This window comes from Scyliorhinus torazame, chromosome 17 (assembly GCF_047496885.1).
Source record: "Scyliorhinus torazame isolate Kashiwa2021f chromosome 17, sScyTor2.1, whole genome shotgun sequence".
Classification (NCBI taxonomy): domain Eukaryota; kingdom Metazoa; phylum Chordata; class Chondrichthyes; order Carcharhiniformes; family Scyliorhinidae; genus Scyliorhinus; species Scyliorhinus torazame.
Window position 1 is genome coordinate 35,107,411 of NC_092723.1, and position 13,502 is coordinate 35,120,912.

At 43.9% G+C, this 13,502-nt stretch overlaps 1 protein-coding gene across 2 annotated transcripts in view; it reads right to left on the reverse strand.

Moving 5' to 3' along the window:
- LOC140393827 (copine-8-like) overlaps window positions 1-13,502 on the reverse strand; it is an 873,667-nt gene that overhangs the window by 391,354 nt on the left and 468,811 nt on the right. For both annotated transcript variants that reach the window (XM_072480322.1, XM_072480321.1), the window contains exons 8-9: window positions 9,412-9,515; window positions 657-761 (exon numbers count right to left, since the gene is read on the reverse strand). In XM_072480322.1, coding sequence (XP_072336423.1) covers window positions 657-761; window positions 9,412-9,515 — 209 coding nt within the window. The remainder of the gene's footprint in view (window positions 1-656; window positions 762-9,411; window positions 9,516-13,502) is intronic.

Genomic DNA, 13,502 nt, shown 5'->3' on the forward strand with positions numbered 1-13,502 from the left:
GGCGATTCTCCGACCCAGCGGGGGATCGGAGAATCCCACCCCATGTACCCAGGAATATTTAGTTTCCAGTCCCACACATTAAGAGCCAGATCTCTGTTATCGCCACACCATCATCATGGTGTTACTGGGTTACGGGGATAGCATAGATCTATGGTGCTCTTTCAAGGGCCGGTGCAGATTTGATGGGCCAAATGGCCTCCTTCTGCACTGTAAATTCTATGATTCCATGATTTCCTTCTGGGTATTTGCACTTTCAGCTCACCAACTTTATTTTCTTGAACCCTCAATAGCACAGCAAAAAAATGGAAAATTGTCAAAGAAAAAATGGCGGATCATCACTCCATTTCCACTTATCAATAACTAAGTGTTTCAAAGTAGTAGCACCCAGTGTTCCTGTAACATGAATTAATCTGAGTGAGGGTGGTGGGGATTGCTGTATAAAGTTGACTACGTGATAATGTCGAGACTGAAACTATTTATTTAAACAACAATTAAATCAAAGACAGCATCACCTTAATTAATTTTCTTCATTTTCAATTATGACCAATTACACTGTAAAGATACCCTTAATTGGACTGAACATGCCAGTTAATCATTTTCTCTTATGCAGTGATCCCATGTATCACATTGCAAAAGGTACAATTACATTAACTTACCTGTCATAGTCACCATTGCAGAGGGCACGCACTGGAATACAGAACTGCAGCCACACAGGATTCAAGGTATTTTTCACCACCTCGGTTTTATGGCAAATAGTGAAGCTGAAAATAGAAATACATAATGAAATGTAGATATAATATATATTTTGGTTATATATTATTATTCAGGATACTAAAGAGCAATATCAGCAATTATGCAGATTCCTTGTGGAGAGTTTTGCAAGGTTGCCAAAATTGCAGTTAGTTTTCTTATTCCTGTGAATGGAGCAGGGATATACTTTAGATATAAAGAATATTGTCCGAGCTTCTACAATCTCATTCAAATGTATTTTGAATACATTTTGATTGTATTCAAATCAAATTTTGATGCTGATGAAAGATGAGGCCTCAGCTTGCATTAACTTTGCACCAGAATTACATAGGGTTAAGTTTGACTCCTGGTGCCATCCTAGATCAATAACGTAGACTTATTCATGAGACAGTGGTTTGAAATGGCCAAGGTTCTAATTTAGCAACAATTGTGGATGAAAACATTTGTCTCTTTTGGACGTTCTCTTCCGATGACAGATATAGACTTTTCCCAGCTCGGGCAGCTTGGGGAATCGCGGGGTGGGTGGAAATGATTGATTAGTTTCTTTAAATTGAACAGTTTGAAGAAATACTTTTGACAGAATATATTTTCCTTAAACTCTCTTGCTCTACTATTGAGAAAAAATAATCACATCATGGTTCAAAAGGAAGTTCATTTCAAGAATTCTAGTTCACTACTTGATTAATGGCATTGCCTTATTTCAATATATATTTTTTAATTAACAGAAGACCCCACTTAACTTGGGTATTCTAACAATTAATGGCTTCAGAATGTAGTGGCAATTTTTCTCCAGTGCAGTGCCACGGGGTAGCCATATGTTAAAGGTAGAGATTCCATTTGCCAGTTTGCATGGTTCAGGTGGGCACTAAATTATTCTCAGGATTCATCAAAATAGAGAGTTATTCCAGAGTTTTTCCCTCTGGTCTAAGTCTAGATTAGTTTTTATCTGAAAGGAAAATGGGCCAACTAACCTGCACACACAGTTCAATGGTTATTGTATATGCCAGGCTATACTGTTCTCTTTTTTGAGTACTTGCAACTTTCAGAAACAATTTCTGAACATATGTCAGATGGTTTTTCAAAAGTAATCTATTTTCACATTGATGTACCGATAGTAGTTTCTAATAGATTGATAATCTCATGCTAACTTTAAAATAATGTAAATGTCCTTCCTGTTTATTTTGTTTGTTCCCATTTCTTTCGTTACATTATTTTTGGTCCGTGGACCCATAATTGGGATGTGGCTTTAAGCAGAAGACTCAGTTGAAACAGCCTGCTTGCTAGGACATTGTGTTCCCACGTTTTGCTTTTGGAGAAAAGAGGCCAGATTCCTCGGCATTGGGTGAATCTTAATGAACTAGTTTTGGAGGAAGGTAGATCAATTGGATAACTAGCAATAAATGGGTTAGCCAGGCACAGTGTTCTGCCTGACAATAATCAGTGATTGGTTCCTGCGTGATGTTTTCATAGAGAACTCGGCAGAAGTGCTTAGACCTTGGAAGTGAAAGGAAAGATCTCTTTCTCTCTCCTGCCTACTGAAGTGAAAGAACTGCTTTATTGTTCTGACAGCAGAGAGTGTCTGGCACATCCTTTGCTACGAACTTGGAATGATGCGGAGTCTGCAGAGAAGATAGACAACCTTGCCAGAGAAAACCATCAAGTCTAGAAGGAAGAAATATCAAAAAGAAAGCTGAAGTTTTGAGAGACACTAACCGGAAATCATTCTAGTGTATCAAATATCTTTATCCTTTTATTTTAATAATATTTTCTTTACCTTTCCACTCTGGGTTGTTTAGAACCATATAATTCCTACAGTGTAGAAGGAGGCCATTCGGCCCATCGAGTCTACATCAATCCTCTGAAAGAGCACCCCATCTAAGCTTACTCCCCCACCTAACCTGCATATCCCTCGACACTAAGGGGCAACTTAGCATGGCCAATCCGCCTAACCTGCAAACCTTTGGACTATGGGAAGAAACCAGAGCACCTGGAGGAAACACACACAGACATGGGGAGAACCTGCAAACTCCACACAGATATGACCCAAGGCCAGAATGTCCCTGGTGCTGTGAGGCAGGGGTGCTAACCACTGTGCCGTTTTGTGTGTGTATATATATATATATATATATAATATATATATATATATATATTATATATATATATATATATATATATAGAGTAGTTAGGAAGGGTGATTTGGGAAAGATGTATTAGATAGTCAGTTACATTTTATGTCCATTTAATTATAATAATGTAGATAATAAAAAGTTATTTGTGTTAAAGTTACAAACCCGGTGCCTGCAGTTTATTGGACTTAGACATAGACCTCGGTTATTTTAAATAAAATCTAATTTTACCTGTGTTGCGACTCCGGGTCAGTGAGGCTGGAATTGACTGTACACTTGCCCAGGGTGTCATGACAATGCAGCGAGTTGTTGTAATCTGGAGTGCATTGCCTAAAAGGGCAGTAGAAATGGATTCAATGGTAACTGATGAAGGGAGTTGAGTATATGCTTAAAAACGAAACACTTTCAGGGCTACAAGGTGTGGTAGTCACCACTGTTGTATTATATTGTATATACTGCACTGCATACGAGAGTATTACGGTAAGGCCCCTGTACTACAGGTACGGGGGTAGATCCCTGCCTGCTGGCTCCGCCCAGTAGGCGGAGTATAAATATGTGTGCTCTCCGAACTGCAGCCATTTTGGCAGCAGCTGTAGGAGGCCGCACATCTCTGTGTAATAAAGCCTCGATTACTCTCTACTCTCGTCTCGTCGTAATTGATAGTGCATCACAGGGAAACAACAGGTGAGTGGTGCTAATTGAATAATTCTATTATAGGGAAGAATGACCACCTTCTGTATTATATGACTCTGAACTTTACTGTCGAGAAGACATGTTACTAGAGACTATAAACATAGGGAAAAATCTGTGTGTAATTGTACCAAAATAAACACACTGCATGTGAGTTACACATGGTTCCAGGAAACCACACGTATTTGAACAATAGAAGACATCTGTGTCTTATGTTCCTACTGGGGTTTTCCTATTCTGTTCTACCGTTTGCCTCATGGCATTTCCAATCACTCTGATCTGACACAAATGGTTAATTTGGTAGATATTGGTCCAGACTTTTGCCCCCGGGTCGAAAGCGCATAGTCGAGTGGTTTCCCGGCTCAGCAAAACCAATCTTTGAAAATGGCCCCATGCAGCTGAGATTCTCAGTTGGAGGAGGGGTTGGTTAACCCCAGAACAAATTCCCAGGCTGTAAGATATGGAGGCAGGCTGGATGCAAGGCCTACCTCCCTGACTTGGCATTGTGTTTAACAGAAAACAATGATACAACAGAAAGCATCCCTCCACCCCTTTCACTCCCTATGCCCAATCAATGAAAATCTCTGTTAAGTCATGCCTCCCAACCACCTTCTATGGCCTCTCATACTCTGTTGTCAACTTAATGCCCCTCTACTCACCCCCAATGCCCTGATACCACAAATGCCAATTTTGCCAACTCATACCAATCCATGCCAGCAACCACATGTATCCCTTACCCCCTCCATGCCAATTCACCGAGTATCCTTGGTCAGTTCCTTGAAAGCTTTAATACTTCCTAGGTAGCTTTGACAAATTTTAGAGGTGGGACAGCACCTGGTCAGTGGGAGGTTGCCTGGTAAACAGGACACCTGCTGGACAGATGGACATCTCCTGGACAGCTGGACACCTCTTTTACAACTTGACAGTTCAAAAGGGGTTGTGTGTAAAAAAGTGTATTATCATATTCACTTTTCACAATCCCAAAGAGTACCATTATTCTCCAAAAGGGTGCCTTAGCTCTCCCAACGCTGTCCCGGACCTTATCCAAAGGGGTACCTTTGGTCTCCAAAGGTGCACCCTGGATATCCAAAGTAATCCACCAAGTCTAGACCTCCTCTTACCTGTTAAAATCTGCACACTCCAAATTCCACACTCTTGTTCTTCCAAAGTCCCACCTTAATGGAGTCAGCTGGTGATTTAAATGATCAGCTGTCTCCACGATTCATGCATATATTAACCCCGGCCCAACCTAAGTCCCACCCCCACAAAGATGGGCAATGCCGTGTGCAGGGGCGGGATGTCAACATTTCTGGGATCTTCGCCATGACACCTCTCTGTGGTGGTGAAAATCCAGGCAGATTAATCCTGAGGAAATGTTTACTTTGGCGGACAAGCAGCCAAATCATTGTTTCCAATATCACGCAGAAGTCAACTTGAGGAAAGTCTTTCCAAGAGTAGAGGAGAATAGGAAGGCTCAGAGGGAATTGTGGTAGCCTTGGAATAGAGTTCTGTCTGAGTCACTCAGTCCATTCCACAATGAAAGAACATAATCGAGATGGACCATTCTAAGCAATCCTCAGGGGAGTGCTGCACCATCGTTGGGGATGTCAGACGAGATGGCCTGTCTTTATTTAAACTGGAGATAAAGGACCCCACAGCAATATTTGAAGAGCAGAAGATGAGTTCTCCCAATATCCTGGCCAATATTTGACCCTCAGTTAACATTATCTGATCAGATAAATAATCCACTTATCATGATTATTTACCTTATTGCTGCTAGTGGCTGGCACATTTACCAACACTATCACTGCACGTGATGCACTTCTTCAAAATGTATTTGTGTGTGGGCTGTGGATGCCACTGGCTAGGCCAGCTATTATTGCCCATTACTTGTCCAGTGACAATAATACTACGCTTCCACTTCCCTGTCGAGACAACCTGAGATTATGAAAGACATTTATTTATTTCCTTGTTTATACAATGGTGCCTAAAATGGAGAATTCATCCCACATAGGGCCGGGTCGGAGAATCGCCGGGGGCTGGCGTGAATCCCGCACCCGCCGGTTGCTGAAGTCTCCGGCACCGGAGATTCGGCAGGGGCGGGAATCGCACCGCGCCGGTTGGCGGGCCCCCCCGCTCGATTCTCCGGCCCGGATGGGCCGAAGTCCCGCCAATAAATTGCCTGTCCCGCCGGCGTGGATTAAACCACCTTTTAACGGCGGGACAAGGCAGCGTGGGCGGGCTCCGGGGTCCTGGGGGGGGGCGCGGGGCGATCTGGCCCTGGGGGGTGCCCCCACAGTGGCCTGGCCCGCGATCGGGGCCCACCGATCCGCGGGCGGGCCTGTGCCGTGGGGGCACTCTTTCCCTTCCGCCTCCGCCACGGTCTCCACCATGGCGGAGGCGGAAGAGACTCCCTCCACTGCGCATGCGTGGGAAACTGTCAGCGGCCGCTGACGCTCCCGCGCATGCGCCGCCCGGGGATGTCATTTCCGCGCCAGCTGGCAGGGCAACAAAGGCCGTTTCCGCCAGCTGGCGGGGCGGAAATCCCTCCGGCGCCGGCCTAGCCCCTCAACGTTGGGGCTCGGCCCCCAAAGATGCGGAACATTCCGCACCTTTGGGGCGGCGCGATGCCCGTCTGATTGGCGCCGTTTTGGGCGCCAGTCGGCGGACATCGCGCCGTTTCGATAGAATTTCGCCCCAAGGTGAGCAAATAAAAAACACGAAAGTTACAGAGGCACCCTTGCTAAGTCACTGTTTTCTTAAGAATAATAGTTGTTTTCTAAACTTCTCAATCATTTATTTCAAGATGAATGAGGACAGTTGCTCGAGTCAAATTCGTATCAGCAAACATAATCGTTAAGAAATTGAACCCAATATTTTTACCTGCAATGCTCTATCATTTTACCTTTCTGCCTCCCCTTGGTATGTTCCATGTCCTATTTCTAGATTCTTCCCCAGTGGTTGCAGTAAGTGAAATAACTGGTCTTTCGTGGAAGCTTCTTGATATCGAGCTGATCTTCTGCAAGCTTGTGCTTGCTTTTGAGATTATGTGACAATTGAATTCATCACTTCACTGCTCTGCCGCATGTGTGGTCCTGCTTGCTTTCTGCCCATCTGTCATTTAAGCAGGTGGAGTGCCAGAGGATCCACATGTGGAGTCACTGAGAGAGGCAGCAGTTTTTACCTGCATCAACGGCAGACATGTCCATGCTGGAGTTCACTTAACGTGCTACTATTGTGAGTGGGGACGGACTACTGACAGAACAGAGAGCGCTGAGGCCATGTGTAATGGCTCGCTCTATCCTCACCCGGCATGTTGAAACTAAGCAAAGGAGACTGCTGAAGTTTGCAACACGAATCTTGAAAGCAGCACTCTGATCTTTGAGATGCTCCAACTGGGTTAAAATGTCTGGCATTAACATGGCAGAATGCCGTGGTGTTGTCATTCACAAGTGGTTAGCACAGTTGCTTCACAGCACCACGGTTCCAGGTTCAATTCCCTGCTGGGTCACTGTCTGTGTGGAGTTTGCACGTTCTCCCCGTGTCAGCGTGGGTTTCCTCCGGGTGCTCTGGTTTCTTCCCACAGTCCAAAGACGTGCAGGTTAGGTGGATTGGCCATGATAAATTGCCCTTAGAGACCAAAAGAATGTTAGGAGGGGTTATTGGGTTACAGGGGTAGGGTGGACGTAAGGGCCTAAATGGGTCAGTGCAGACTCGATGGGCCGATTGGCCTTCTTCTGCACTGTATGTTCTATTTCACAGCCATGCAGAGAAACTTCCTGCACAAGTTCACACATACGGCGATGAACACCTCCATAGCTGCCATGAATCCTTTGTGTATTCACAATTACTCCATAAAACATTGATGAATTCAGATATTATGCTTCTTTGAAACACTGATCGTGGGTCTGAATCCAAGAGTACTGTAGCTGGGACATGTTGAATCCCCTGTCAACAGGTTTCTGCTACTCATCGGTCACTGTCACCTGTTCCTGCTTACTTCTGCTCTGTGCCGCACAGTACACCCACCAGAAACTGACCACATATGGCACCCTGAATGTATTGGTGCTTGTACAGATAAAAGCGGCACAGTAGCACAGTGGTTAGCACAGTTGCTTCACAGCCCCAGGGTCACAGGTTCAATTCCTGGTTTGGGTCACTGTCTGTGCAGAGTCTGCACGTTCTCCCCGTGTCTGCGTGGGTTTCCTCCGGGCGCTCGGGTTTCCTCCCACAGTTCAAAGATCAGGTGGATTGCCCATGATAAATTACCCTTTGTGTCCAAAAAGGTTGGGTGGGGTTACTGGGTTACGGGGATAGGTTGGAGGTGTGGGCTTGGGTGGGGTGCTCTTTCCAAGGGTCGGTGCAGACTCGATGGGCTGAATGGCCTCCTTCTGCACTGTAATAAATCTATGATACCATGAAAAGACTGATCCAGGAGGTGAGATTGCAGAGGACTGGGGCAGAGTACTAGATTGGATTAAGGATTGCCTGACCAGAGGAAACAGAGGGTTGGGATAAATGGGTCTTTCTCTGGCTAGCGAACTGTAACTAGCGGGGTGCCGCAGGGGTCAGTTTTTGGACCTCAACTGTTTACAATCTACATAAATGATCTGCAAGCAGGGACAAAGTGTAATATAGCAAAATTTGAGGATAATACTAAAGTTGGTGGGAAAGCAGGCAGTGAAGAGCAGCTATAGCATTTACAGATGGATATAGATACGCTATGGAAATGGGCCAAAAATTTGGCAGATAGAGTTTAATAAGTGTGGCAAATTATTATCTAAATGGAAAGCAGATTCAAAATGCATCTGGGCAGAGGGATCTGGGTGTCTTTGCTTATGAATCACAGAAAGTTGGTATGCAAGTACTGCATGTAATAAAAAACACAAATGTAATTTTAGCTTTATTGCAAAAGGACTGGAGTATAAAAGGAGATAAGTGTTGTTGCATTTGTATAGGGTGTTGGTGAGACAACATCTGGAGTATTGTATCCAGTTTTGGTCTCCTTATTTGAGGAAGGATGTGGTGGCATTGGAGGCAGTTCAGAGGAGGTTCACCAGATTGATTCCGGGGATGAAAAGGTTGACGTTTGAGGAGAGATTGAATAATTTGGGTTTATACTCGCTGGAGTTTAGAAGAATGAGAGGGGATCTGATCGAGGTTTATAAAATACTAAGAGGGGTTAATTAATTAGCCGTAGACCAAATGTTCCCCCTGTGGGGAAATCTAGAATGAGAGGTCACAGATGTAGGTCGAGAGGTGGTAGATTTAAAACGGAGATGAGGAGGAACTACTTCACGCAGTGGGTGGTGAATTTGTGGAATTCACTGCCTCATAGTGCATTGGAGTCTGAATCACTAAATGGTTTCAAGAAGGAGAAAGATATATTTCTGATTTTGAAAACGGATTAAAGGGATATGGGGAACAGGCAGGAAGGTGAATTTGAGACCAAAAAGAGATCAGTGATGATCTGATTGAATGGCGGAGTGGGCTTGTAGGTCTGAGTTGTCTACTCTGCTCCTACTTCCTGTGTTCCTATGTTGTACTTATGACAGCACCTCCGACAGTGCAGCACTCCCTTAGTACTGCACCCATCTGTCCACCTGTATTATGTCCTTTAATTGAGGCATGGATCTTGGACCCGCATCCTTCTGACTCAGACAGAACGCAAAGCCAATTCTGACACAATTCTCTCAGATCTTAGCATTTAAAAATACTGAAATCAATTGCCAGAAACAAGCAGAACAATAAAAGTTGTTCATTAATTTTAATATTCTAGTTTCTGAAAAGAAATATTGATTTAAAAGATCGGTAAATTCTTCAATAATTCCAAAATTATACTTACGTTCCATCTTCATTGCTTCTGTAGAAGACCATGAAAGGATCTGACTTCCCAAAGAAATCTTTCTTGTCAAGTTTATTGGCACAGAATTGCATTGTTGCAACATCCTGCAGTAGAAATAAATAATATTGGGCTTTAAAAGAGCAAAATGCTTTCGGCCATCATCACTGATTGCTTTATCTCTCCATTAGTTCCTCAAAGTTACAAATAAAATGCCTCCTGGATAGCATTAACCTACATTTCTGATTGGACCTCCATTACCTAATCCCTTAAGTAATCATGAACTTTCCAACCCAAAGTGCCATTTTGTGTGTCAGAAAATTGTAAAACATATGAACTAATTCTTGAGAAATAGGAGACAGTGCCGCAATTGAATGCTTGTGCAGAACTAACCTGACTTCCGTTTAAATAGTCAGTTCAAACAAAGTCATGTTTCAAAATCTGAGAAGCAATTTAAATCCATTAAAATCAATGGTTGGACCAACAGACAGTTGACATGGCGACTTGTGTTTGATTTGTTCAGATTCAAGTTCAGAACTCTAGGAAATAAACAAATTCCTCGACATTACATGACTAATTGTCCCAAAATAATAACATTCTATTTTTGTCCAAGTTAATCAGATCAACATTAATTGACTGAAGCATCTGGTATAAAGCCAGCGTTATCGCAGGATCACCGAACTGCACAGCGCAGAAGGACACCATTCAGCCCAACATTTGCGCACCACCTCTCCACATGGGCCTTTCACTGAGTGCTATTCTGCCACCTTCTCCCCATAACCCTGCACACTGTTCCTTTTCAAACATCGAATGCCTTAATTGAACCAGCATCCAGTGTATTCTCTGATGCATTTCAGACGCTAACCACCCACAACATAAAAACATTCTCTCTTATATTGCTTCTGCCGATTACTTTAAATCTGTGTCCTCGTTCTCGATCCTGACGTGAATGAGAACAATACTCTGTCCAGACCTCTCATGATTTTGACACTCCAGCCAAATCTCCTCTCAGCCTTTTCTTCTCCGAGAAAAAGCGGTCCTAACTTCTCCATTTTCACAACTGAAATTCCTCATCCCTGGAACCATTCTCGTTAATTTTGTCTTCACTTTTGCAAACGTCTTTGCACCCTTCCTAAAGTTTGCCACAATACTCCAGCTGATGTTGAACTAGTGTATAATACAATTTGAAAATAATCTCTTTGTTCTTAAATTCCATTCTTCTGTCAATGCAGCCAAAGATGCTGTATGCTTTATTAACTGTACTCTCAACCTGTTCTGCCACCTTCAATATCTATGCACATAAGTAACATGTCCTTATACTCCTGCACAATCTTTAGAATTGTACCTTTTTATATTTTCTCTCCATGCTCTTCTCTGTGTTATCAACAAAATCACAATTAACATGCCCTTTACATTATAAGTTGCCAGCGCAAAGTAAGCTGTGCAACATTTGAAGTGGTTCATTTAAAAAAAAAAATCAGGATTCAGGTAAGGTTCCTTTACACACATTAATTGTAGCTATTCACACAGATATTAGAACATTCAGTTGGTATTCTCTTTTAGAGGTCCTTATCGTGCAAGAGTCTTTTTCTGAGGACTCACACATGCTGGAGAAGTATCTGGTAATAAAATAATTGTGGCTCAGGGTACTTTGTAAACTATTCATACAAAGGCGAGTAATTTATCTAGGCAGTAGTAAACCATTGCACATGATTAGAGAAAGGAACTTATTTTGTTGTCATGCCCAAAGGGTCAGAATGAACGAAATGGCACAAACAAGCTGCGAAGAATTTCAATGGAATTTGCTTTTCTTTTCCCCACCAGTTTTCCACCATTGATTTTCTCCAAGAACCTACTTTCCTGATGGCAATAGCCTACAGCTTTCTGGCTGTTGATCATTCGCTGAAGCGGCGGCATGGTGGCACATGGTTAGTACTGCTGTTTCATAGCACCAGCGACCTGGGCTCAAATCTAGCCTTGGCTGACTGTCTGTGTGGAGTTTGCACTTTCTCACCGTGTCTGCATGCGATTCCTCCGGGTGCTCCGGTTTCCTCTCACAGTCCAAAGATGCATAGGTTAGGTGGATTGGCCATGATAAAAAATTGCCCCTTAATGTCCTGCGATGTGCAGGCTAGGTGGGGTTATGAGGATATGGTGGGGGAATGGGCCTAGATGGAGTGCTCTTTCAGAAGGTCGGTGCAGACTCAATGGGGTAAATGGCTACCTTCTGCACTGTAAGGATTGTATGGATAGAACATAGAACATAGAACAGTACAGCACAGAACAGGCCCTTCAGCCCTCGATGTTGTGCTGAGCATTGTCCAAAACCAAGATCAAGCTATCCCACTCCCTGTCATTCTGGTGTGCTCCATGTGCCAATCCAATAACCGCTTGAAAGTTCCTAAAGTGTCCGACTCCACTATCACAGCGGGCAATACATTCCACACCCTAAGCACTCTCTGAGTAAAGAACCTGCCTCCGACATCCCTCCTATATCTTCCACCCTGAATCTTATAGTTATGCCCCCTTGTAACAGCTACATCCGCCCGAGGAAATAGTCTCTGAACGTCCACTCTATCTATCCCCCTCATTATCTTATAAACCTCTATTAAGTTGCCCTCTCATCCTCCTCCGCTCCAAAGAGAAAAGTCCTAGCTCCCTCCCTATAACCCCGCGGCTCTTAAACTCAAGCCCCGTGTTAATAAACGCGAATACACTATAAGCCTTCTTCACGGCTCTATCCACTTGAGTGGCAACCTTCAGAGATCTGTGGACATGAACCCAAGATCTCTCTGTTCCTCCACATTTCTCAGAACCCTGCTGTTGACCCTGGTAATCCGCATTCATATTTTTTTCTACCAAAATGAATCACCTCGCACTTATCAGGGTTAAACTCCATCTGCCATTTTTCAGCCCAGCGCTGCATCCTATCAATGTCTCTTTGCAGTCGACAACAGACCTTCATCTCATCCACTACTCCATCAATCTTGGTGTCATCAGCAAATTTACTGACCCACCCTTCAGCCCCCTCCTCCAAGTCATTGATAAAAATCACAACTATCAGAGGACCCAGCACTGATCCCTGTGGTAAACCGCTGGTAACTGGTCTCCAGTCTGAAAACTTTCCATCCACCACCACCCTCTGTCTTCTTTGTGATAGCCAGTTAATTATCCAATTGGCCAAATTTCCCTCTATCCCACACCTCCTTAATTTCTTCATGAGTTGACCATGGGGAACCTTATCAAACGCTTTACTAAAATCCATGTATACGACATCAACTGCTCTACCTTCATTTTAGTTACCTCCCCAAAGAATTCAATCAAATTTGTGAGGCAAGACCTACCATTCATGAATCCGTGTTGACTATGCCGGATTAAGCTGCATCTTTCCAAATGTCATAAATCCTATCCTTCAGGACCATTATCTTCCCGACCACCGAAGCAAGACTAACTGGCCTATATACCAGGGTCATTCCTATTCCCTTTCTTGAACAGGGGAACAACATTCGCCACTCTCCAGTCCTCTGGCACTATCCCCGTGGACAGCGAGCACATAAAGATCAAAGCCAAGGGCAATCTCATCCCTTGCCTCCCAAAGAATCCTTGGGTATATCCCACCTGGCCCAGGGGACTTGTCGACCCTCAGGTTTTTCAAAATTGCTAATACATCCTTCCTCAGAACATTTACTTCCTCCAGCCTACCCGCCTGAATCACACTCTCATCCTTAAAAACATGGCCCCTCTCCTTAGTGAACACTGAAGAAAAGTATTCATTCAATGCCTCTCCTATTTCTTCTGACTCCATGCACAAGTTCCCACTACTGTCCTTCACCGGCCCTACCCTCATCCTGGTCATTCTTTTATTTCTCACATAAGAGTAAAAAGCCTCGGGGTTTTCCTTGATCCGACCCGCCAAGGACATCTCATGCCCCCTCCTAGCTCTCCTAAGCCCTTTTTTCAGCTCATTCCTTGCTACCTTGTAACCCTCAAGCGACCCTACTGAACCTTGTTTTCTCATCCTTACATACTCTTCCTTTTTCCTCTTGACAAGACATTCAACCTCTTTTGTGAACCATGGTTCCCTCACACAGCCA